The 25,354-nt window shown below is 44.7% G+C and overlaps 1 protein-coding gene across 4 annotated transcripts in view; it reads right to left on the bottom strand.

The window, feature by feature from the left end:
* GOLGB1 (golgin B1) overlaps positions 1-25,354 on the bottom strand; it is a 113,490-nt gene that overhangs the window by 70,167 nt on the left and 17,969 nt on the right. For all 4 annotated transcript variants that reach the window (XM_073329076.2, XM_073329077.2, XM_073329078.2 and 1 more), the window contains exons 5-13: positions 18,708-18,866; positions 17,956-18,078; positions 17,348-17,461; positions 15,050-15,461; positions 13,517-13,632; positions 13,110-13,224; positions 6,553-6,626; positions 2,354-2,438; positions 1,075-1,148 (exon numbers count right to left, since the gene is read on the bottom strand). In XM_073329076.2, coding sequence (XP_073185177.2) covers positions 1,075-1,148; positions 2,354-2,438; positions 6,553-6,626; positions 13,110-13,224; positions 13,517-13,632; positions 15,050-15,461; positions 17,348-17,461; positions 17,956-18,078; positions 18,708-18,866 — 1,272 coding nt within the window. The remainder of the gene's footprint in view (positions 1-1,074; positions 1,149-2,353; positions 2,439-6,552; positions 6,627-13,109; positions 13,225-13,516; positions 13,633-15,049; positions 15,462-17,347; positions 17,462-17,955; positions 18,079-18,707; positions 18,867-25,354) is intronic.

Genomic DNA, 25,354 nt, shown 5'->3' on the forward strand with positions numbered 1-25,354 from the left:
GGGGGGCAATGAATCCTCCTCAGAGCAAAGGGTGGAAGTCCCCGTCCCTGTCCCGTCCCCTCACATTTATGCTTTAACTCCCCATAACATTAATGTTCTGGTGTTGCAAGGGCTTTGCCGCTGTCAAGCTGGAGGAAGGGACTGATTAACAAGGAATGATTAAAGAGAGCTAAATACAGTAACTCCTCACTTAACGTTGTAGTTATGTTCCTGAAAAATGCGACTAAGTAAAACTAAGTTAAGCGAATCCAATTTCCCCATAAGAATTAATGTAAAATGGGGGGGTTAAGTTCCAGGGGAAAAAAATTTTGCCAGACAAAAGGCATTATACACATTTAAACAAGCAATTTAATACAGGTATAAGTTTTAAACGGAGGAGGTGCCCCTGGCTTACCCTACATAGGCACAGCCCACTGGCACTGGAGATGAGGCAGGCAAGGAGGCTGAAGGTGCTGTAGGCTAGGAGAAGCACGTTGCGCAGCAGTAGCAGCTTCCCCTACTCTGCAAGCACCAGGGGCGGGGGCAGTTCAACCCTCAGCCTGCCCACTCCCCGCCTTCCCCCAAGCCCCCATCCTTGACCTGCCTCTTCTCCCCCGCATCTCCTCCCCCCTTACTTCGCATGCTGTGTCCTCGCTCCTCCCCCTTCACTCCCCTCCCTTCTAAACACCACAAGCCAGCTGATTGCTGTGGGCAGGAGGCAGGGGAGGAAGGGGGAAGGTGCTGATCCGCGGGGTCTGCTGGCAGATGGGAGGCGTTGTGAGGGGTGGGGTGCGTAGGGAGGCTGCCAGCTGTGGAGAAAGCAGGCAGCCAAACAACGTAAGAGTGGAGCATTGCACAACTTTAAAACGAACATGTTCCCTAATTGATCAGCAACGTAACAACGAAACAACGTTAACCGGGAAGACTAAGTGAGGCGTTACTGTACATAGAGCCTTGCTCAGCACCATAATAGCACCATCAGGTTCTGCGATTATGGAAGCTCTAGAATTTGAGCCTTTTCAAACTAGATTGGACATTATCTAGACTATAGACTTGTCTAACTTTGTGACAGAACCTATATTGCCAAGGTCATACCTGGGTTAGAACCATGGTATCTTCAGATGGCTGAGGAGATTGTGGTTCATTATTCACTAGTGTTGCTGAATGACCTAGTGACAAAATACATGCATGTCACCAGCAGAAAATCCAGATCCACAGTAAGCCAGTGAGCAGATGGAAAGAGATCCAGACACATGGGGCTGGAGCTTCCTCAAGTCCTCAGGAAGTGAGGGGAGAAGACACAGACCGTGGTGCCCTAGGGCAGGCTCCCCTCACCCTCCAGACCTAGCAGCCTATCCCTTTGACTGGGGCACCACATTGTGCAGGACCTTCCTTAACTCATGAGGATGGAGTGAATTGGAGAAAGGGGGAAGAGAAGGGGAACCAGGGCAGGCTCCCCCACCAGGAGCCAGCAAGTCCATTCCCCTCTCTGCAACAACAGCCTTCTCTTGCTGCCAGCTAACATAGTTAGTCCTGAAGTTCAAGCAGTAACACATAGCAGAATTAGTTTTTACCTCTTGCTTTAAAAAAAAAAAAACAAAAAAAAAAACACCCTAGGAAATTAAAAACAAAAAATTATGTTAAAAGAACACTTGCGGTGGCAAGTCAAGCTCTCAAATGTTAGGAAATGCCAGATTTATGGTTTCCCATGCAATTTCATTCTGCCCCCCTTTGCATATGCATTATGATACAGTCTTTACTTACATGATCACATGCTATTTTTTCCAAACGATGCCTGCCTCATTCAGTGCAGGACACGCAAGTGGACAGATTTAAGAAAAACTAAATCTGTTATTTCCTAAATTTCAAGAGCTTGACTTTGCAACCTAAACAACATTTTTAACATTGTTTTATTTGTATGTAAGAATCTTACTAGACAAGATGGACAAAAGAGGGAAAACAGAGGCACAAAGAGGGGAAGTGACTTGCCCACAGTCACGCAGCAGGCTAGTGACAGAGCAAGAAACAGAATGAAGATCTCCTGACTCCCAGCCCAGTGTCCTATCACTGGACAACACTGCCTCGCACCTTTCCTGTATACTACCTCAGACTCTGACCCTACCAACCCTTCTCTCTCCTTCTTATCTCAGATGCCACCTCACAACCCAATATAAAAATCTTCCTCCCCACTGTGCCACCTCAGATTTACTCCCTGTCTCCCCATGTATAGTATCAGATCCTTCCTCTTTCTGCACAGCTTCAGAACCTGACCTCAGAGTCCCTCTCCCTGAATCACTTCAGACCCTTCCATGAAGCCTCATAGACTCTCCCCAGCTGTGCAGTCTCCCTAACTTCTCCAATTCTGTGAGGTTACCATCAGGTGAGCAGTATCCAGAGCAGGATGGTCCTTCTTGAGTCAGCAAGTCCAATAACTTGGAATCAGTTCCAGTGCTGTCAGTCTATTGGAAAACAAAGATTGGTTGGTTCAGAGCTGTAATCATCACCGTTGAACTCAGCTGTTTTAGCTGCCTGGCACACTGTCTGACCACTCTGAATCCTGCTACTTTAAGACCTATATCTGCTGCCTAATGGAGATGCAAAAAAATTTTTAAGGTACTAGATAAAAGCCTGAATGCAGATCTCAGTGATCTATCAAGTTAACCTTTAGGGCACCAAGAAATATCAACATCCTAAGCACCTCCCCCACCACACCCTATATGTGACCCACACATTCCTTCTTCTCCTCTCCAAAAAGGAGCAACTCCACTTTCCTATCCTTCCATCATCTTCCTTCAACACACCAGATGAGGGCCTTTCCCAGGAGGCAGAGCATCCTGTCACGTTAACAGGCCAACTCGGATCAAAGGCATAGATTAATTCACTTGCGGGTGAATATCAAAGAAATGTTAAGTGTCCTGGTATACATCGAGCAATTCACTTGTGTGTGCATATCAAAGAACATAAGAACAGTCATACTGGGGCACACCAAAGGTCCATCTAGTTCAGTATCCTGTTTTCCAGCAGTGGCCAATGCCAGGTGCCCCAGAGCAAATGAACAGAACAGGTAATATCAAGTGATCCATCCCCTGTTGCCCATTCCCAGCTTCTGGCAAACAGAAGAAATGTTACTGTTATTGTCTTCACTTACCTATAACCTGTTGTTTACTATCGTATTACATTATGTATACCCAGTAATTAAATAACCCTAGATTGAAGTGTGTGTTAGTGTTAAGTTTACACATCCAGTACATTTACATCTTATTGAAAAATAAGAAAAGATTGTTTCGGGCTATCACATTGTGTTTACATTACGTTTACCCATCGCACAAGACTGGAGTCTTGGAAATGTAAAAGTTTGCTAACTGCAGAGCATGGGTTGTTGTGTTTGACAATGGAAGTTCACAGACTCTGTTTGCATTTAATCAACAAAAGAAGAGTCCATGTTGTGATAAAAACACTTGCCAGATCACTTTCCATAGAAAGCGGCTATAAGAATGGATCCAAGGATTGATCCTGTATCTCTGAACTGTTTTGGATTCTAACAGGGTGGCCTACTGAACAAGTAGACAGAGATCCCCAAAATTATCTTGGGCAACCCCGAGGAACTTTTGGAAAACTAGCAGATCACTACACCTCCATCATCAATTTGGACTTACCAACTGACTCACCTGTTAATGTATTTTACCTGCTTTAACCTCTCACTAACTCTAATTTCTTTTCTTACTAATAAAACTTTAGTTCGTTTACTAGAGAAATCAGCTTCCAGCATTGTTTTTGGTGTGAAATCAAGACTATTCATTGACCTGGGGTAAGTGACTGACTCTTTGGGGTTGGGAATAACCTAATGTGATGTGAAATTTGGTATAAAAGACCATTACCACGAAGTCCAATTTGTCTGGGTGGCAAGGCAGGCTGGAGAGCCTAAGGGGACTGTTTGTGGCCCCATGGTAAGACTAATACAGCGATCCAGCAGTGCACATTTGTTACTGGCTTGGTGAAATCTAATTATAGGATATACCACCAGTTTGGGGTGTCTGCCCTGCTTTCTGACAATCTGACTGAATTGGCACTCTCAGTTGTGAAGCACTTCAGACAGCATGACAACTGGTGTAGTCAAACAGGATTCACATGCCACAGGCCAACTGGCTTAACAATTAGAACCCAACGCTATTTAAAGTCTAAATTTGATATTGAGAGTTTTAAGAGTTAAAGATTAGCCACAATGGGTGAACCACAATCACATGAGCATCTTGACCTGAAAGACCTTAAACAATTATGTAAAGAAAGGGGTTTATCCTTTGGAAAGAAAACCTCAAATAAGGAACTAGGAGCTTTGCTCATGGACTTTGACCAGAAGGCTGGGACTCAGCCTCCCCATGCCTCAGATGCTGCTACAGCAGAAATGGTCTGAATGCAATGACAAAGCATGGGAGCACGAAATAAAGACTGAGAGCCACTTCAGACAGCATGACAAACCCACACTCTCCAGAAACTCTGTCACTGGCAATTCTTGCTGCTTTATGCCACTTATCTTCTGCTGCTTTTTAGTCTGAGGTGATAGAACTTGAGAAGTGCAGAAGGTGGAGCATATTGTGGAAAGAAAGAGTAGAATGTGCTGCCCACAGAGGGGAAAGAGACTCTTCTTCCTCCACAGAGCCTCCTACTAAAACCCAGGAAATTAGCTGATCTCTTGGTGACATCCAGACAGGGATCTAGTTTTGTAAGACTCAGTGCACTAGTCCTTTGATCTCTTAAAAGAAAAAAAAAAAAAGAAAGAAAGTTCACATGTGGATTGATACAGACTTAAAAAGAATTCTGTGATCTTAAGTCTCAGATCTTAATTCTGAGTACACACTGGCCAACATCACAAACCACCACAGACATTTGGCCATACTGGTAATTTGTGCAGAAGCAAACCAAGACCAGAATAGCAAGGATCTGTGGCTCAGAACTGAGGCACATCAGCAAACCTAGGGTAGGAAAAGTGCCCCCTCAACAAAAATAATAAAAATCAGGGGGCATAAGGAAACAGCACACTTCGTATTCAAACAAACCTAGCAAAGCAGAAATGAGGCTGAAGTTAAATTTAAGCCCAGCAATACCAGTCAATTAAGTATTACTGCTTCTTATCAGAGCAGGGAGGGAGAGAAATATGAGCTGTGTATTATTTTATAGCAGCAGTAGCCCTAAGCAAATCTCTCAACAATCACTCTCAAAAGCAACGCAGACGCACCAAAAAGCTTTGGGAACAAAACTGATGTCTGTTACCATCATGTATAGACCATACAGTAGCAGTACAGGCCACAGGGGAGTCATTCAGCATCACAGACTGCTCCATTAGGCACGATCTCCAACCCAAAGTGCAAGACTGCTTTTGCCCTTTATGAGTGGCAACGTCACCAATATTTATGCAAACCGGAAAGATGGCTGTCCAATTCAGATTAGATCTGGGCATGAGTCCAGTCCTCCCCACGTTGGATTCATATTCATACAAATCTCAGTCTAAAATAAAGACTTGATAAAAGATGCTAAAATGGCAATGGCCCTCCCCACTCCCAGCACTGGGCCCCATCTAATCTGTAGCTTCTTGTGCAGGGTGACTATTAGTAGTAAAAAGAACCAAATAAAGCGGCTTTGGTACATCCTGAAATGGGACAAACTCCCCCTTGCTTTTAAATCAATGACTAATAAAGAGTTAGGCAAAATGTGAACAGTCATCTAAAACACACAACCAGAGGAATAACCTGATAGCCTAGAGGCTGTGAACCCCAGGCCACAAGCCACTCACTCTTCCAAGCCAACAGGAGACATGTGTGCTGGGTGGGCGGTGATATTACACCATCACAACTTCACCCCTGCTAACTGGTTGGAATGGAGGATGGCGCTTTGGAAAGAGCCCCAACCTTGCTTTCAGCTAAATTCTTAATACAGGTATTTGGGGGCAGAGACCCCCCTATCAGCTAGTCTATCCAGCATGGAGTGAGGCAACAGGTGGTCCCCTACTATTCTTGCCCTCATCTACAGGTTGTTTGTAAGATCATTGTACCATGAGCTGTTCACCATCGAATGGACTGTGCAAAGGTTCCATCTCCCTGCTCTAAGGGACAGGGACAAAAATATTCTACTAATCCCCTACTCCTACTTGACAAAGGATCACTGTTTTCTCTTCTATGAGAGATCCCTTATAAAGCAATGGGAGTGCATGGGGCTGAAATGTTAACCTGTAACACAAAGTTAAACCTTTAGAGTGGTGCTCCCTAGGACCTATATCAACTGGATACAGAACACTACAGAACGGAAATGTGGCTGAACAGGGAGCAGTTGTGTGGACTGGGAAGGTTTGACAATGGATGAAGGGGGCTCAGAAATCCCACATAACTAGTAAACAGGGATGGGGTTTGCTTTCCAGCCAACTACAAGCTGTATTTAGAGGCCATTTCCACATTAATCCACCTAATAATAACCTAGCAAAGAGGATTGTTAGAAGAAGACTCAACAGCTTATGGGAAGCAGTTTAAGGTCATGTCCTCAACCTATTTTAGGTTTAGTTCAGTCTGGCTGCTTGGTCATTACCTGGTTTGAATCTTCCATGCTCATCACAGCTTCATGCTGAGCCTCCAGGAGGGTATGTTGAGAGCACAGGGTCTCTGAAATGTTCACAAACAAGTGGCATTAACCTTCAGAGAAAACTCTCTTTTCCCTGAGTGAGGGAAGCACTCTCATACTTTCCAGAGAGCAGGGTCCAGGGCTGTCCACAACATGCAAGTGGAGGAGGAGATACGGAGTCACCCCAGGACGGAGCATTAGTTCAAGCACTCTTCAGAGAAAGGTTAGGATTGCCCTGGCAGAGTCATGTCACCAGGACAGAGCACTACTTTGGGCACCTTTCAGAATAAAGCTATGATTGGCCTGGAGAGGGAAAGTAAAGGGCAATCAGTAGAGCTGGCAGGCTTAAAAATGTTTGCTGTGAGGAAAAAAACCCACAATCATTGTAACAGAACTCTTCACATTTCATTTTGATAAAGTGAAATGAAAAACTATTAGAAGGGTTATTCTAATAAATTATTTAATTTAATAAACTGGAATAGGGTTCAAAATGCAAGGGCCTTAATTTAAAAGTGAAGATGTTGGAAGAAAGTAAACTCAATTTGGCTCAGTAACTTTCTGTAAACTGGCACCTAGATACTATGGTGATGGACACATTACAAAAACCTAGACAGAAACAGACCGGGTTAAAAGTGCTGATCTACTGTATTTGTAGGTAATGATTTTAATGAATATAGAATTTACTTTCTTGATTCATTATTGCAGGCAAGGAATTTCCATCTGGATCTAGTAGTGTTTGTGACAAGTTATTGTCCAGATTTTATCATGACTGATTTTTAAATATGTATCCTCTAATAAAAGGAATACTTGTGGCACCTTAGAGACTAACAAAATTTATTTGAGCATAAGCTTTCGTGAGCTACAGCTCACTTCATCGGATGCATTCAGTGGAAAATACAGTGGGGAGATTTAGATACACAGAGAACATGAAACAAGGGGTGTTACTATACACACTGTAACGAGAGTGATTAGGTAAGGTGAGCTATTACCTTTATCTCTAATATATTCTCCTAGAGCTATGCCTGCATAAAAGAGCTAGACATGTAACCTGGTCATTTTCATGCTGGTGTCTTGCCAGTAGGAGTTTTTCGTTTTATTAAGAGTCAATTCTATTAGAGATGTTGCCTCAGCCTTTTTGCAGTATAAAAGGACAGTTAAGATGCAATTTATGCAAGGTTCTCTTCCCCCCCCCCCACCCCCAGCAACACTAACTTCGGCACATTGCAAAAACGGAGCCTTTTTTCTTGGTTAAACACAATTTCTATTATGATACATAAATTTTTTTTTACCTTTTTTATATATATATAACACACATACAGAACCAGACATAGGACCAGGTTAACACTGTTGTGGGAACCTTAATTTCTGCACTTCCTGGCTCCAAATGTACAACCTTAATATTGAATTAATGTAGTGAGATAGCAGTTGTTCATTTGTCTTTTTGTCTGTTATATTTACAGTTGACATCAGAGGTTAAGTAACACCTAACATGGATTTTGAGAAAGCCCTGATGAACTACTCCCTCTGAGATTTGTGACATCTCTATATCACACTAGCTGGACTGTAGCTGGTCTGCTTTTCAGGCTGATGATTCATTTTCACTGGATTCATCTCAGACTGAACTCTGCCAGGGACAGACAGCCATACCCTTTTTGCCACTTAGTGGATCAAGAAAATGTTACATATTTTGTAATCTGTATACAGAGTGAAGATGAACAGACATTTCATAATCTTTGGCATCTATACCTCATGGTTCTCATCAGTGCTGGCCTTACTATGATGCAAACTGAGGTGGCTGCCTCAGGTGCCAGACCGGGGGTGCGGGGGGTGGGTGTCACTAGGACCCAGAGTGTAGAAAATTGTCTCTGCTGCTGGTGCATATGTATTCTCTCTGCTCTAGATACACAGAGAGGGTGGAGTGCTGTGCTGGAGGAAGGAAGGCACAAGAGCCATAACAGGCAGGTAGGAGAAAAGGTGAGAGGGAATAACAGAAAGCAGCAGGAGCTACAGGGAGAGAGAGGAGGAGCAGCCTCTTATGTACCTCTCTAGCACCCACAGGAGCCTGGACTGATTAACACCAGCTGCTCAGGGAGCTTCCTGTTTCCTGCTGCTTCCTTGAACCCACTTGAGGAGAACAGGCAGTCAACTGAAGTAGTAGGAGCCAGTTAGGCCCTTAAGACGCTGCTATCTTCCTCACTCAGGCTCTGCTACCAGCCTGTTTATTTGTCCCCTTCAGTTGAGTGTTGAAAGTCACTATAGCTGGCAGAACAGCAGTCATGAGTGAAAAGAAAACGCCCCTCTGGGGCAGCATTCAGAAAAGGAAAGAAAGCAAAGGAAGCTTTTCTATCTAAGCAGGAAGGAGCTCTCCTGAGACACATAGACACAAATGTTCACAGAGAGCCTTCCGGCCCCAGAGAGGATGAGAGTGGTGAGGAGATGCCTGATCTTCCAGTTAGTCAGAGTGCAGGTGACCTGGCAGCTACTTCAGCATCCATATCTCCATCTCAAATGGATGTAACCATGCACATTCCTGAAGAAAAGTGTAGATCAGAGAAGAGTGTGGTGGAGGTGCAAGAAACAGCTGCTGCTGAGTTTAGTTCCTTAAATCTAGATGATCCAGGACTGTGGATCCACTTGAGCAGTGGCCTAAGGGACTTCCTTGTATGGCATGGGCCACAGCAAGTGAAAAACTTCACATTCCCCAAAGACAATGAAAATAGAAGTTTCCATCCAACACGTTACTGGCGTGAAATCCCCAATGGTGACAAAGTGGAGAGGCCATGGAGTATGTACTCAAAAACCCAGAATGCTGCATACTGTTTTTGTTGCAAACCTCTTCCAGTCTAATGTTCCAGCCACACTGGGTTCTACAGGAACAAAGGACTCGAAAAATCTGGCATGCCATGAGAAGGCAGCAAATCACCAGACAGAATTCCATAGGTGGAAAGAGCTTGAAGTGAGACTAAGATTAAAGGTCGCCATAGATCAGCATCAAGAGAAGATTGCATCAGAGTCTCTTTACTGGCAAAATGTTCTGAAAAGGCTCATTGCCACTGTGAGAATGCTTGCTACCCAAAACCTAGCACTGCGTGGCACTTCAGATCAACTGTATGTGTTCCAAACAATGGAAACTTCCTTAAAATTGTGGAGCTGATGGCTGAGTTTGATGCTGTACTCCAGGAGCATCTAAGAAGAGTCACCATTCAAGAAATGTTTCAGAGTAACAGCCGTGTTAGTCTGTATTCGCAAAAAGAAAAGGAGTACTTGTGGCACCTTAGAGACTAACCAATTTATTTGAGCATAAGCTTTCGTGAGCTACAGCTCACTTCATCGGACGCATACTGTGGAAACTGCAGAAGACATTATATACACAGAGACCATTAAACAATACCTCCTCCCACCCCACGCTCCTGTTGGTAACAGCTTATCTAAAGTGATCACTCTCCTTACATGTGTATGATAATCAAGTTGGGCCATTTCCAGCACAAATCCAGGTCTTCTCCCCCCCCACACACACACACAAACTCACTCTCCTGCTGGTAATAGCTCATCAAAACTGACCACTCTCCTTACAATGTGTATGATAATCAAGGTGGGCCATTTCCAGCATAAATCCAAGTTTAACCAGAACGTGCGGGGGGGAGGGGGGGGGAGGAAAAAAACAAGGGGAAATAGGCTACCTTGCATAATGACTTAGCCACTCCCAGTCTCTATTTAAGCCTAAATTAATAGTATCCAATTTGTAAATGAATTCCAATTCAGCAGTTTCTCGCTGGAGTCTGGATTTGAAGTTTTTTTGTTTTAAGATAGCGACCTTCATGTCTGTAATTGCGTGACCAGAGAGACTGAAGTGTTCTCCGACTGGTTTATGAATGTTATAATTCTTGACAACTGATTTGTGTCCATTTATTCTTTTACGTAGAGACTGTCCAGTTTGACCAATGTACATGGCAGAGGGGCATTGCTGGCACATGATGGCATATATCACATTGGTGGATGTGCAGGTGAACGAGCCTCTGATAGTGTAGCTGATGCTATTAGGCCCTGTGATGGTGTCCCCTGAATAGATATGTGGGCACAGTTGGCAACGGGCTTTGTTGCAAGGATAGGTTCCTGGGTTAGTGGTTCTGTTGTGTGGTTTGTGGGTGAGTATTTGCTTCAGGTTGGGGGGCTGTCTGTAGGCAAGGACTGGCCTGTCTCCAAGATTTGTGAGTGTGTTGGGTCATCCTTCAGGATAGGTTGTAGATCCTTAATGCGTTGGAGGGGTTTTAGTTGGGGGCTGAAGGTGACGGCTAGTGGCGTTCTGTTATTTTCTTTGTTAGGCCTGTCCTGTAGTAGGTGACTTGATTATCATACACATTGTAAGGAGAGTGGTCAGTTTGGATGAGCTATTACCAGCAGGAGAGTGAGTTTGTGTGTGTTTTGTTTTTTTTTTTTTGGGGGGGGGGGGGTGAGAAAACCTGGATTTGTGCTGGAAATGGCCCAACTTGATTATCATACACATTGTAAGGAGAGCGATCACTTTAGATAAGCTATTACCAGCAGGAGCGTGGGGTGGGAGGAGGTATTGTTTCATGGTCTCTGTGTATATAATGTCTTCTGCAGTTTCCACAGTATGCATCCGATGAAGTGAGCTGTAGCTCACGAAAGCTTATGCTCAAATAAATTGGTTAGTCTCTAAGGTGCCACAAGTACTCCTTTTCTTTTTGAGATCATACAGTTACTGGCAACAAAGTCAAACAGAAAATTGTTTGAATGTGAGAAGATCTGACATCAGCAAGATATTACTCTGTTATTCTGGACTGCACACCTGATCAGCCATAAGGAACAAATGACTTTAATGGTGTGTTTTGTAACAACAACAGAATCTAGTGACAATGTCCCTGTATCGGTGACTGTCAGAGAGCATTTTCTAGAATGTATGACACTGATGATACTACAGGAGCTGGTATGACAAATGTACTTCTTAAAATGCTGGAAGATACGGAAATTGCGATAGCTGACATGAGAGGTCAGGGCTCCAATAATGGTGCCAACATGAGAGGCAAGAACAGAGCAGTGCAGACACAGATCCGAGAGTTAAACCCTCTAGCTTTTTTTGTCCCATGCAGTTCTCATTCATTGAACTTGGTGGTCAGTGATGCAGCATCAGCTTCGAGTGAGGCTGCTGAATTTAACGTAATTCAAAGCATCTATGTATTTTTCTCTGCATCAACTCATCAATGGCAAATTCTGAAGCAACATCTGGGAACATCCTCTCTGACACTGAAACCACTGAGTGCCACATGATGGGAAAGTTGAGTGGAGGCGATAAAGCCTATCAAACACCAAATTGGGAAGATAGATGATGCCACAGTTGCCGTTATGGAGGATAATGCTATGACAGGAACTGTTCGTGGAAGAACAGTGGCAGTGGGAAATGGAATCACCAGAAACATACATAACTTCAAATTTCTGTGTGGCTTAGTGTTGTGGCATGACATACTGTTTGAAATAAGTGTTGTAAGCAAGAGACTCCAAGGTGTTGACCTTGATATATCTGGAGCAATGGAACAACTGGACAAAGCAAAGTCATACCTATAGTCTTACCGGTCAGATGAGGGAATTCAAAACTTTCTGAAGAGTACACAGAAGTTGGCAGAGGAGCTTCACACTGAAGCCATTTTCCCACCCATTCAAGAATACAAGAGTCACCGAAGAAGACAACATTTTGATTCAAGGCATGGGATAATCCCATCAGAGACCGCAAATAACAAGTCAAAATTGAATTCTTTAACTAGGTGCTAGATTCTTCAACTGACTGTATTGCACAATGTTTCATGTGGCTCAAGGAACACAGCAGTATATTTGGGATGTTGTATGATATTCCAAAACTCCTCACTATACCTGAAGACCACCTACACCAGCAATTCAGGGCACTAGAGACAGTGTTGACACATGATGACATGCACGATATTGATGCGAGTGATTTAGGTGATGAACTGAAAGCCCTTTCAAGATACAGTTCAGCAGGATCAACTCCAAAGGCTGCTCTGGAATATATGTGCACAAATAAGACGACCACCTTCTTATACCTGGCCTCCCATGTGATCTGATCATCCTCACATTCGCCCTGTCCTTTCCTTGTCCAAGCCTCCATGTTCTCTCCTTCTGCCATCCTGATCTTTACTTAGATTACCTTCTCCAATCATTACTTGCTATCACAAAGATAAAACCTGTGCTTTAATCATTCCAGCAGGTTGGCCCACTAGTTTGGGAATCATATGCATCCGATGAAGTGAGCTGTAGCTCAGGAAAGCTCATGCTCAAATAAATTGGTTAGTCTCTAAGGTGCCACAAGTACTCCTTTTCTTTTTGCGAATACAGACTAACACGGCTGTTACTCTGAAACCTGTCATTCCAATTATAGTTTCTGGAAAGGATGAGAGAGCAGTTCTGAAATCCTCAGCAGGGAGCGCTGATTAATCCAGTAATCATGGGTATGTTTATTAGCTGAAAATAGGCAGAAGGAAGTGTAATTATACCATTTTCAGCCTTTAGCCCCTCCAAGCCTGCAGTGGGTAGGAGTAAAGTCCTCTTCTCATCCTCCTGCTCCACCACATTTTTCTGCAGAGGTATTTCATCCTGCTCAGAGACTGGCTAGAGAGCAGAAAGACAGAAAGTTACCAACAGCTTTCTCACAGGTATTAGCCCTCTTTCTTTCAGTTACACTTTTGACAAATCCATTAGTAACTTCTAAATTCCCCCGACTGACCCATACTAGTTTACTTCCTTTACAGGCAGTTTCTTAAAACATCTGCCCAGACTGGAGAAGTTTGCAAAGAGACCCTGTATTAACCTTCTCAGCCAATTTGATCAAGAGAAGGTATTTCCATATTCTGCACTATCTGTTTGATTCTTAGGATGAGAGAGAGTTTTAGGTTACAATTACCTTTAGAGATTGTACCTGCTCCTCTGATTGAGAGACCTGCATCACTGGCTCAGACTTTAACAATTTTAGCTCAGTCTGGCAATGGACTAACTCCTCAGATTTTTGCGTGAGCTCATCTAAGAGAAAAAGTTAAACATAAGTATACACATCTCTGCTTGTGTGTCTGAGTAGATCTACTTTAGATGTATGCACACTGGAATATGTAACCTTTCACCTCTCAGTCAGCGCTTCTACTCTGGCCCCAACCGGTACCTGCAGGAAGTCCATATCACCCGACAGTTCTATATGAAATAAATGAATCTAGTTCCAGTTCTTAGTGGATATGAGAGAACATCACAGAAAATACCACAACAGTTTGCCAACCAAAGGATCAGGGAATGCCCTCTCAATAGAGAAGTGCAGGACTGAACAGACAAGGAGATGGAACATTCCTCTTTAGAGGATTTAGACACATTGTCAAGGAAGATTGCAGAGTGGCTACAAGTATAAGTCTGTACTATCTATCTAGACGTTTCACCCATGCTCACTCACTGCCATGGACAGAAGGGAAAATTACGATCATCTCGTCTGATCTCCTGCATAGCAAAACCATTTTTTTCCCCCCCATCAAGCAATTCCTGCATCAAGCCCATAATCTCCAGTTGGGCTAAAGTATAAATATCTTTTAGAAATATATATCATCTTGATTTAAAATGATGTCAAGTGATGGGGAATCTAGCACATCCCTAGGTAAGTTGTACCAGCAGTTCATTACCCTCACTGTTAAAATACATACTTCATTTCTAGACTGAATTTGTCTAGTTTCAATTTACAGCCATGGGATCTTGTTCTGCCCTTGTCTACTACATTAAAAAGCCCTCTAATATCAGAAATCTTCTCCTAATGTAGGTACCATGCTCATGTCACCCCCTAACTTTTTCTTGGATAAACTGAATAGATTGAGCTTCTCTAGTCTCTCATTGTAAACCAGTTTTTTCTTGGGATGTCACCAGTGTGAATTCTAGTCAATTTAAACAATGAGTTAAAAGTAGTTTCAAGTATTATCCATCTCCCTCAGTCCCACTGCCAATTTTTGTTGTTTTAGCACTACATTTTCCCATATTTCCAAAGAGAGTAACTGACTGTTCCAGGAAAACAATAAAACCGACTACACAAAATAAAAACACTGGAAAAAAAGATTTTTTTCTCTGATCTCTGTTATAAATCACCTTAATTATCAGCTGCAACAATAGTCTGTTAAATACTTTCAGAGAGAAGAGGGATTGCTAAGTTTAGGATATCCTTTAAATCATTTTTATCAAATTAATATGCAAACATCACTAAAATTTAAAAATAACTACAGCTCTGAAAGGCTAAAACAAAACTAAGGATTCCCATTAGCCTGGGAGCCAGGAAAGATTTATTCTTCCTCTTGTCATATAAGATATTACCCGCACTTTGCTAGGGAATTGCCATTAAAAAAAGCACACAAATCGGAACCACACAGAGAGGCTCCCGAGGTGTTGAGTCGATACACTTGCTACACTTGCTAACCTTGCAGGTGTTGTATGGTAGTGGAATTTTCAGTAGACTGCACCAGCAGCCGATCAATATCCCGCAGCAGCTGATCATTCTGAGCTATGAGGCCATCATGGCTAGATCGCAGCTCTTGTTCAGCCATCTGGAGGTAAGTAATATGCAGCTTTTGCTCTTCTACCTCCAGCTTGTGTTTCTGGTCCTGAGCTCTACATTCAGATTCCAGTTCGGCCTGAGTTCTTCCTGCCTGCTCCAGCTGCTCTGAGAGATACTGCACCTCCTCCTGTAAGCAATGGAAGGACAGCTTCTTCTCAGCCAATTCCAGCTCCATCTTCTCCACGAGGCTTCGAGACTCCTCTCTCTCTGCATCCAACATGTTCTTTAAAGAGCTCAGCTCTGCCTCCATCCTCTGACACTGGTCCAAGAGAGTCTGGAAAAGGAGATGGGGAGGGACTCAACCAGAAGGAAAAACAATTGATTCCTGCTTCAGACCCTAAGGCACTGGGCAAAAATGGGCCCATGCTAAGTACACAAGTTAAACAAGAGGCAATTTCAACTAGCCAAGTGACAAGACATGAGAGGAAAGGAACAACACATGATGGGGATTCTAAACCTCCGCAGGAAGAAACACTGTCTTGTGACTCCTAAGGGAATATCAAAACTCTGCTGAGAGACATCAGAACTCTGAACTAGAGTGAAGAAAAAGAGAAACTGTAAGCTGGAATTAACATCCAACACATTCTCCTTCTAGGACACTCCAGCACAGAGAACATAACCTCTGCTTAAACAGAAAGGTTAGGTAATTGCTTGCTTAGAATTGATGTTGTCTGAAGATATAAGTGCAACCGATTCTCAACCCTAGCAAAAAACCAGGTGGAAACACCTTAAAAATCAAAGTTCTGAGGCATTCAGGGCAGCAGGAGTGATTCTTGCTTGCCCTTACTCCCAAGCACCAGACTAGCATGACTGGCACTGCAATGACCTTTGTATCACAAATGCCAGCTCCTTTGGAGTGAGAGGTAGGCATTGCAAAGGTACAGGTTTGTCAGTAAGGAAACATTGGGAGGCACAACCTACTCTCAGACAGTAGGGCCAATGTACTGCTCAGAGAGCTCAGCCCCTCAGTTCTGTGAACAACTCTGCCCCAGCAGGAGCAAGAACCTTCCACATACCTCCCTTAAGTCTAGGATGACTTGGATGTATGGGAGGGAGGGGACTGAACTGGTTGAAGCAAACAAAATCATTCTCTCTCTCCATGAAGTTTCCCTTGCCTGAAATATCACTATCCTACCGGTGCTTCAAGAGAAAACATAATAGGAGGAGAACTGAATTTCTAATGTAAAAACTATTGCAAAACCAACCCTTTCAGGCCTCTTTAAAACAGAAGCATAATGGCACAAAAAGCAATTTTTTCTTTTTGCATTACTTTAATTTTGTCCTCTAAATTACATAATAAAGAGAGACTACAAAAACCTATACTAGTCAAATACCTTTCACACACTGCAAGAGCCACTAAAATAGGCAATAACCCTATTCACCTTCTTAAATCTTTAAGAAAGTAGAAACAAACTGGCTCAGGTAAGAACTTGCATGCTTGAGTTTGAGGCAGCTCACCTATGAGCCAGTCACTTTCTATTCCCCCAAAACATTAAGATGAATAAGGTCAGATCCTACACGCTACTAGAGTTCCTATAAGCTTCCAATGGCTGGCAGGGGAAGCTGGAAGTGGCTAAATTCTGCACAGTTCCTAAAAACTGTTTAAAAATCAAAACAAAACAAAAACATGGAGGTGGTAATATTATATATTCCCCAAAAGCCCCAGCACATTCATAACAAGAATTGGTGTTGCTCAAAATATTGGGACCTCCGAGTTCAAAGCTTTAGTCAGCTGATGACACTGAAGGAGACAATATTAGAGAAAAGGATGCTTTTGCCTGGAACTAGACATTCTGAGGATTCTACAGCACGCATAAAAATGAGTCAGGTGGCCCCATACCTAAGGTAACAGAGCTCAACAACTCAGTCACAGAGCTGCGCCACCAATTCTGGTCAGAAAAAGATTGCTAATTAAGGCACTAAGGGTCACCACACCCCCAGTGCAGCGCCAAAAACAAAAATGCACTCTCTTCAGGAGCTGGCAGCTTTGAACTTTGAGCTCAAGGAATTCTCAGCTTCTCTCATGCTAGAGATATGGCTCCTGTAGTAGGGAGCTATGTCAGGTGCTAGGCTTTTGACGAGACAATTGCACCTGTTAACAGTAAAGGAACATACGAGAATAGAGCATGGCTATAGTACATTGAAAGTATGAGGAGGTACCTTGTTCTGTTCTTCCGCACCATGTAATTCCTGCTGCAGCAGTTCCACCACTTGAGTTCGTCCTAGCAGAGCCACTTCCTGTTCCTCCAGCTTTCTCTGCAGTGTCCTCAGGTTCTATGTGAGACACACAAATCATCTACATCAGAAGCTGAGAGGACAGCAGCAGCCCAAACCACAGGAGGGCTAGTTACATAGGAGGATCCCATCCCAGCCATACCCCAACTCTATGTATCTTAGGTACTTATATAGCTCCCATTACTTTAGTATCTGAGCACTCATACTCGTCCGTGTATTTATCCTGCCAACACCCCTATGAGGTAGGGAAATACTATTATTCCCATTTCTTCAGACACAGAACTGAGGCACAGAGACACTAGTGATTTACCCCCTAGTCACACAGGAAGTCTATGATAGAGCAGGGAACCGAACCCAGGTTTCCCAAGTCTCAGGATAGCATCCTAATCACTGAACCACCTTCCTCTCAACTCCCACAGAGTTCCTTTGTTAGCCTGCACACATCCCTGAGTTGCAAATCCCACTGAACCCATGCAATTTTCCCTTCTCATGTTCTACAAAAAGCAGGGGACTGTCAAACCCATCAAACACACCTGCTGCATCTCAGCTTCCAGATCTGATCGGGCCACTACTTGGTGTAATTCAGCATGGTGTTGGTGAACCTGCTTTTCTAGGAGAGCATCCTTCTCACGAATCACCTCCTGCAGGCAGCTCAGCTGTAAGCCATAGTACATAGCATGAGAAATGTCACTTGGCTAACAGAGAAACAAGGTAGAAATTCCAAAGGACTGAGACCTGTTCTGGGGGTGTCAGGCACACAGACCATCAGGAGTTTTTCATCCTACTTTTTGTGGAGTGTGTTACGTGTGAAAATAGATTTGAACCAGAAGCCAAGATGTCCTGAGTAGTACAAGGCTCTGTGATAGCCATGCCAACTCAAAGAGATGATTTCACTTATGCTTACATATTTATTGACAACATTTCAGACTCTGGAAGTGCAAAAAGTGCAGATTACATTTTACATATACCCAGAGTCTAGAAAGCTACAATTTCCATACAATTACAGAAACACACAGTTTCTGTTGTTGGACTTGTCTTCAATGTCACAATTCATCATTTTAGCCATCAAAACCAAAAGCCGGCAAGTCTAGCTAATATTGTAAAGATTGGTATTAAAAGGCACTATATAAAAAAACCTAACATAACATCACAGTGCTCACTCCTCTAGTTGGGACAACAGTCTTCTAACTTACTTTGCCATTTCTTACTCATCTTTCCCTATGAAGGCACTGATTGTTACCAGCAGACAGTAAATATATCAATGGCGAGAAATCCATCTCCATACCTGGGCTGCTTGCTTGGTCTGAGTATCTGTCAGGCTCTCTCTAGTTGCAGTCAGCTGCTCCATCAGGTTCCTGACAGTGTCCTCCTGCTCCTGGAGTTTCTTTCTGAGTGTTTCAGCCTCCTCTCTCTGCTCTTCATTGGTCCTCTGATTATTCTGAAGCTGCAAGTGGAGAGAAGAAATCAGAAAGAAGTAGATATTAGTTAATTATATTAGACAGTCTCAGCCAGAGTGCAGCATGCTGTACAGTTATTAGAATCATAGGGTTAGAAGGGACAGCAAGGGTCATCTAGTATAACCCCCTGCCAAGATTCAAGATTTGTTGTGTCTAAACCATCCACGTCAGATGGCTATCCAGCCTCCTTTTGAAAACCTCCAGTGAAGGAACTTCCACAAATTCCATAGGCAGTCTGTTCCATTGTCCTACTGCTCTTACAATTAGAAAGTTTTTCCTGAGATTTAATCTTAATCTGTTATGCTCTAGTTTGAACCAACAGCCTCTTGTCATGCCTTCTGTGGCATGAGAGAACAATTTTTCTCCATCTTTTTATGGCAGCCTTTCAAATATTTGAAGACTTATGTCCCCCACCTTAAACTCCTCTTTTCCAAACAAAACATACCCAGTTCCCTCAGCCTTTGCTCATATGGCTTGCACTCCATCCCTTTGATCATCTTTGTCACTTGCCTCTGGATCCTCTCCAGTTTCTCTACATCCGTTCTATACATTGGTGACCAAAAGTGGACACAGTTCTCCAGCTGAGGCCTACCCAGTGCCAAGCAGAGCAGTACTATCACCTCCCATGATTTGCATGCTATGCCTCTGTTAATGCAACCTAAAATTGCATTTGCTTTTCTTGTAACAGCATCGCACTGTTGACTCATGTTGAGGTTGCGATCTACCACAAGTCCCAGAACCTTCCCAGCAATGCTGCTGCCAAACCAGTTATCCCCCATTCTGTATTTGTGCATTTGATTTTTTCTTCCCTATGTGTAATACCTAACATTGGTCTTTGTTGAATTACATTGTTGTCGTCTGTAGCCCAGTTCTCCAATTTATCAAGATCCCTCTGAATTTTAGCTCTATCCTCCAAAGTATTGGCAACCCACCCTAGCTTTGTGTCACAGAATCATAGGAAGGCAAGGGACTTCAAGAGATCTTCTAGTCTAGTCCCCTGCACTCAAGGCAGGACTAAGTATTATCTAGACTATTCCTGACATGAGATGATCCAAACTGCTCTTAAAAATCCCCAATGACAGAGATTCCATAACCTCCCTAGGCAATTTATTCCAGTGCTTAACTACCCTCAGAGTGAGGAAGTTTTTCCTAATGTCAAACTAAACCGCCCTTGTTGCAATTTAAGCCCATTGCTCTATCTTGTTCTATCCTCAAGGTTAAGGAGAGTAATTTCTCTCCCTCCTCCTTGTAACAACTTTTATGTACTTGAAAACTTATGTGCACCCTCAGTCCTCTCTTTTCCAGACTAAACAAACCCACTTTTTTCAATCTTTCCTCAGAGGCATGTTTTCTAGATCTTTAATCATTTTTATTGCTCTTCTCTAGACTTCCTCCAATTTGTCTACATCTTTCCTGAAATGTGGCACCCAGAACTGGACACAATACTCCAGCTGAGGCCTAATCAGTGCCGAGTAGAGCAGAAGAATTATTTCTTGTGTCTTGCTTACAATACTCCTGCTAATACATCCCAGAAGGATGTCTGCCCCCTTTTTTTTTTTTTTGGAACAGTGTTACACTGTTGACTCATATTTAGCATGCAATCCAATATGATCCTCAGATCCCTTTCTGCAGTACTCCTTCCTAGGCAGTCATTTCCCATTTTGTATGTGTGCAACTGATTGTTCCTTCCTAAGTGGAGTAGTTTGCATTTGTCCTTTTTGAATTTCATCCTATTTATTTCAGACCATTTCACCAGTTTGTCCAAATCATTCTTAGTTTTAATCCTATCCTCCAAAGCACTTGCAACCCCTCCCCAGCTCTGTGCCATTATCTAAATCATTAAGATATTAAATAGATCCGGACCCAGAAATGATCCCCATGGAACCCCACCTGATATCCTCTTCCAGGTTGTCTGTGGACCACTGATAACTACTCTCTGGGAACCAGGATTTAAATTCTCAAGGATTATTTCCCAGAGACCCCCCATACCACTTGGGGCTCTTGGCTTCAGCCTCGCAGGAGGCGCCAGGACTCCTACAGGTTTAAAAATATTTACTGGAACTCCTCTGGTGGGTTCCAGCTAGGTACAGTTTTCCAACCAGTTATGCACCCACCATATAGTGCTCCATCAAGGTTGTATTTCCCTAGTTTGTGTATGAGAAGGTCATGTGAGATAGTATCAAAAGCCTTACCAAAGTCAAAATATACCACATCTGCCGCTTCCACAAGGCCTGTGTTAAAGAAAGCTACTAGGTTGCTTTGATATAATTTGTTCTTGACAAATCCATGCTGTTACCCAGAAGATAAGGTGATAAGTGTCTGCAAATTGATTGCTTAATTATTTGCTCCATTATCTTTCCTGGTACTGAAGTTAAACTGTTAAGTCTGTAATTCCCCGGGTTGTTCTTATTCCCCTCTTTATAGATTAGCAGTATATTTGCTCTTTTCCAGTCCTCTGGAATATCACCCATCTTCCACAGAACTACAAACTAATGGTAGCTTAGGTACCAATGATCAGGACTTGATCACATTTATAATGTGTAAATAAAATAAAGTCTAGACCAGTGTAGAAGGGAGCCACTCTGGCTCGGAAAGGGATAAAAGCTGGCCCTTTTAGAGAGGCAGCCGCAGGTGTGGCCACACCCAATTAGGGTCCAGCTGGCCCTGATAAAAGGGTTGGGAGCTAGGCAGGGGGAGTCTCACTCCAGTGGTGGAGTGGGAAGGACCTGGCTGCTGGCTAGAGAAGGGTATCTCAAACAGAGTAGTGCTGGGGAAGGATAGGCAGAGCTGGGGAGCTCTGGACAGGCAAGTCCGAGGCTGAGGCCAGGCTAAAAGGGCCTATGGTGGCACTGAGGCAGAAGCGGTGCAGCCGGACCAGGAAACGGCAGCAGGTCCAAACACCCTTACCAATGATGAGTAGCCATTTCAGACTACAGTTTGCCTCTGAGAAAAGGGACTAGATGAAGACCTGCAGTCGGTCACTGAGGCAAGGTGGGCTTTGGGGAATTGGGGTTCCCCAGGGAGAGGAGGATCCGAGTGTGGGGGCACTGCTGTGGGGCAGTACTCCAGAGAAGGGGCACCGCGGGCCAGGAGGGACACGGGGCCTGGACTCAAGGGTGGTACCTGAAGAAAGGAAGAAGCAGGCAGCAGCAAGGGAGACACTGGCCAGCAGGGGGCGCTCTGAAGCTGGAAGGTCTAATTCCTAGACCAACCAGCAGGAGGCGCTGGGCCGGTGAGTGCTCTGCCGTGCTACATATGGTGGAGAATGCAGGTGTAATCGGTCACCCCTGATACAAAGGGAAGGAGAAGGACTGGGAATAATTGTCTGGAGGGAACTAGAGATAGGGACGATGGATCCCGGTTATGCGGAGGTGTTCTTTGCACCGTTCCAGGCTGGGCTCCAGAGTCAGGTCCCTGGAGGAAAGGGGCAGTCTGACAGCACAAGAGGCTTGAGAGATTTGTGCATGAGGTCAGGGAAACTCAGCAGAGGCATTGTGAGGCGCAGTGAACCCTGCAGGAACAGTTGGGGCAGCTGGCAGAGGAATAGCAGGCCCTGGTAAAATTCCTCAGAAGGGAGTTTCGGAGGAGCTGTGGAGAAGGACGTGAGAAGCCGAGTGCCAGGGCCAGGAGGCCTGTGGCGGAGCACAAGGCTTGCTACACGTGCGGGCGGCATGGACATTTAAAAAGGGATTGTCCCTATTGGGATGGGGGCAGGGCGCCTCACCCAGATCAGGGAAAGGGGCAAGTCCCTAAGACAACCCGCCTGGTGAGGAGAACCAGGGGGCGACGGATATGTTGGGCCTATGGATGAAAAGGACACCTGCAGGGGGAATGCCCAGGCAGGTGGGCCCCAGCAAGAACAAGGTCAGCTCCCAGACAACTACACTGGGCAGCACAGCATGGGGAGGAGGTGACCAGCCCTCTGTGGAGAAAAGTGGTTCGGGACGATTTAGAAAAGCTGGACAAGCACAAGTCCATGGGGCCGGATGCGCTGCATCCGAGAGTGCTAAAGGAGTTGGCGGATGTGACTGCAGAGCCATTGGCCATTATCTCTGAAAACTCATGGCGATCGGGGGAAGTCCCGGATGACTGGAAAAAGGCTAATGTAGTGCCCATCTTTAAAAAAGGGAAGGAGGATGATCTTGGGAACTACAGGCCAGTCAGGACTGATCCCCAACTAAATCATCCCAGCCAGGGCTTTGCAAAGCCTGACCTTAAAAACTTCTAAGGAAGGAGATTCCACCACCTCCCTAGGTAACGCCTTCCAGTGTTTCACCACCCTCCTAGTGAAAAAGTTTTTCCTAATATCCAACCTAAACCTCCCCCACTGCAACTTGAGACCATTACTCCTTGTTCTGTCACCTGCCACCACTGAGAACAGTCTAGAGCCATCCTCTTTCGAACCCACTTTCAGGTAGTTGAAAGCAGCTATCAAATCCACCCTCATTCTTCTCTTCCGCAGACTAAACAATCCCAGTTCCCTCAGCCTCTCCTCATAAGTCATGTGTTCCAGCCCCCTAATCACTTTTGTTGCCCTCCGCTGGACTCTTTCCAATTTTTCCACATCCTTCTGTAGTGTAAAAAGAAAAGGAGTACTTGTGGCACCTTAGTGTCTTAGGTGCCACAAGTACTCCTTTTCTTTTTGCGAATACAGACTAACACGGCTGTTACTCTGAAACCTGTCATTCTTGTAGTGTGGGGCCCAAAACTGGACACAGTACTCCAGATGAGGCCTCACCAATGTGGAATAGAGGGGAACGATCATGTCCCTCGATCGGCTGGCAATGCCACTACATATACATCCCAAATGCCATTGGCCTTCTTGGCAACAAGGGCACACTGCTGACTCATATCCAGCTTCTCGTCCACTGTAACCCCTAGGTCCTTTTCTGCAGAACTGCTGCCGAGCCATTCGGTCCCTAGTTTGTAGCGGTGCATGGGATTCTTCCGTCCTAAGTGCAGGACTCTGCACTTGTCCTTGTTGAGCCTCATCAGATTTCTTTTGGCCCAATCCTCTAATTTGTCTATGGCCCTCTGTATCCTATCCCTACCCTCCAGCGTATCTACCTCTCCTCCCAGTTTAGTGTCATCTGCAAACTTGCTGAGGGTGCAATCCACACCATCCTCCAGATCATTTATGAAGATACTGAACAAAACCAGCCCGAGGACCGACCCTTGGTGCACTCCACTTGATACCGGCTGCCAATTAGACATGGAGCCATTGATCGCTACCCGTTGAGCCCGACAATCTAACCAACTTTCTATCCACCTTATCATCCATTCATCCAGCCCATACTTCTTTAACTTGCTGGCAAGAATACTGTGGGAGACTGTGTCAAAAGCTTTGCTAAAGTCAAGGAACAACACGTCCACCGCTTTCCCCTCATCCACAGAGCCAGTTATCTTGTCACAGAAGGCAAATAGATTAGTCAGGCATGACTTGCCCTTGGTGAATCCATGCTGACTGTTCCTGATCACTTTCCTCTCCCCTAAGTGCTTCAGAATTGAAGTGTCCTTCAGCCAATGCAGCCTCACAGCTGTTTGGTCAGAGAACAGACCATTCCCATCAAATGGGAGGTCTTGGATGGAGGTCTGCATCTCCTGGGAGAGTCTGGTGGTTTGAAGCCAGGAGCTGCGCCTCATCACCACTGCGGATACTACCACCTTGGCTGTAGAGTCTGCCGCATCCCACGCCATTTGAAGGGAGCACCGGGTCATCGAAGTGCCTTCCTGCACCAGAGTATCAAACTCTTGGGCCAAGTCCTGCAGAAGGGACTCCTTAAACTTACGGAAGGAGTCCCATAAAGTTGTAACAGCCCAAGAGGGCCTAGTGATTTGCCACCCAAAACTGTAAACTGGCGGTGGAATAAATTTTTCTCCCAAACAAGTCCAGTCATTTGGCCTCTTTATTTTTCGGGGTTGAGCTGGACTGACCCTGCTTTTCTTTTCTGTTGGCCACCAAGACCACCAGTGAGCTGGGGGCAAGGGTGGGTGTACAGATTATCAAAACTTTTGGCTGGTACAAAGTATTTCTTTTCGGCCTCTTTTGAGGTGGGAGGGATGGAGTAAGAGATTTGCCAGGTGGACTTGGCAATTTTGAGGACCCCGTCATGCACCGGTAGTGTGTCAGGGTAGAGGCTGAAAGGGCGTTGAATACGGCGTCTGTTGGCTCAGCCATCTCCTCCACTTCCAGGCCCAAGTTCTTGGCCGCTCAACGAAGCTGGGCCCAGTGGTCCTTAAAGTCATCCAGCAGACTGGCCCTAGAGGGACCTGCAACCGCCTAGTCTGGGGACAAAGACGAGGACTGCACTGCACTGCAGGTGGCAGGCCCTGGTCCTCCTCCTCCGCAGGGGAGGGTGTCTTAGGAGTGGTTACAACCTCTTCAGCCTCGGTCTCTGGGCATTCTTCCTATACCGAGCCCAGTGCCATTGGTGCCTGCAGCTGCTGCTCCAAGGCAGAGGCCAACAAGTGGAGC

The sequence above is a fragment of the Lepidochelys kempii genome, chromosome 1, assembly GCF_965140285.1.
Source record: "Lepidochelys kempii isolate rLepKem1 chromosome 1, rLepKem1.hap1, whole genome shotgun sequence".
Classification (NCBI taxonomy): Eukaryota; Metazoa; Chordata; order Testudines; family Cheloniidae; genus Lepidochelys; species Lepidochelys kempii.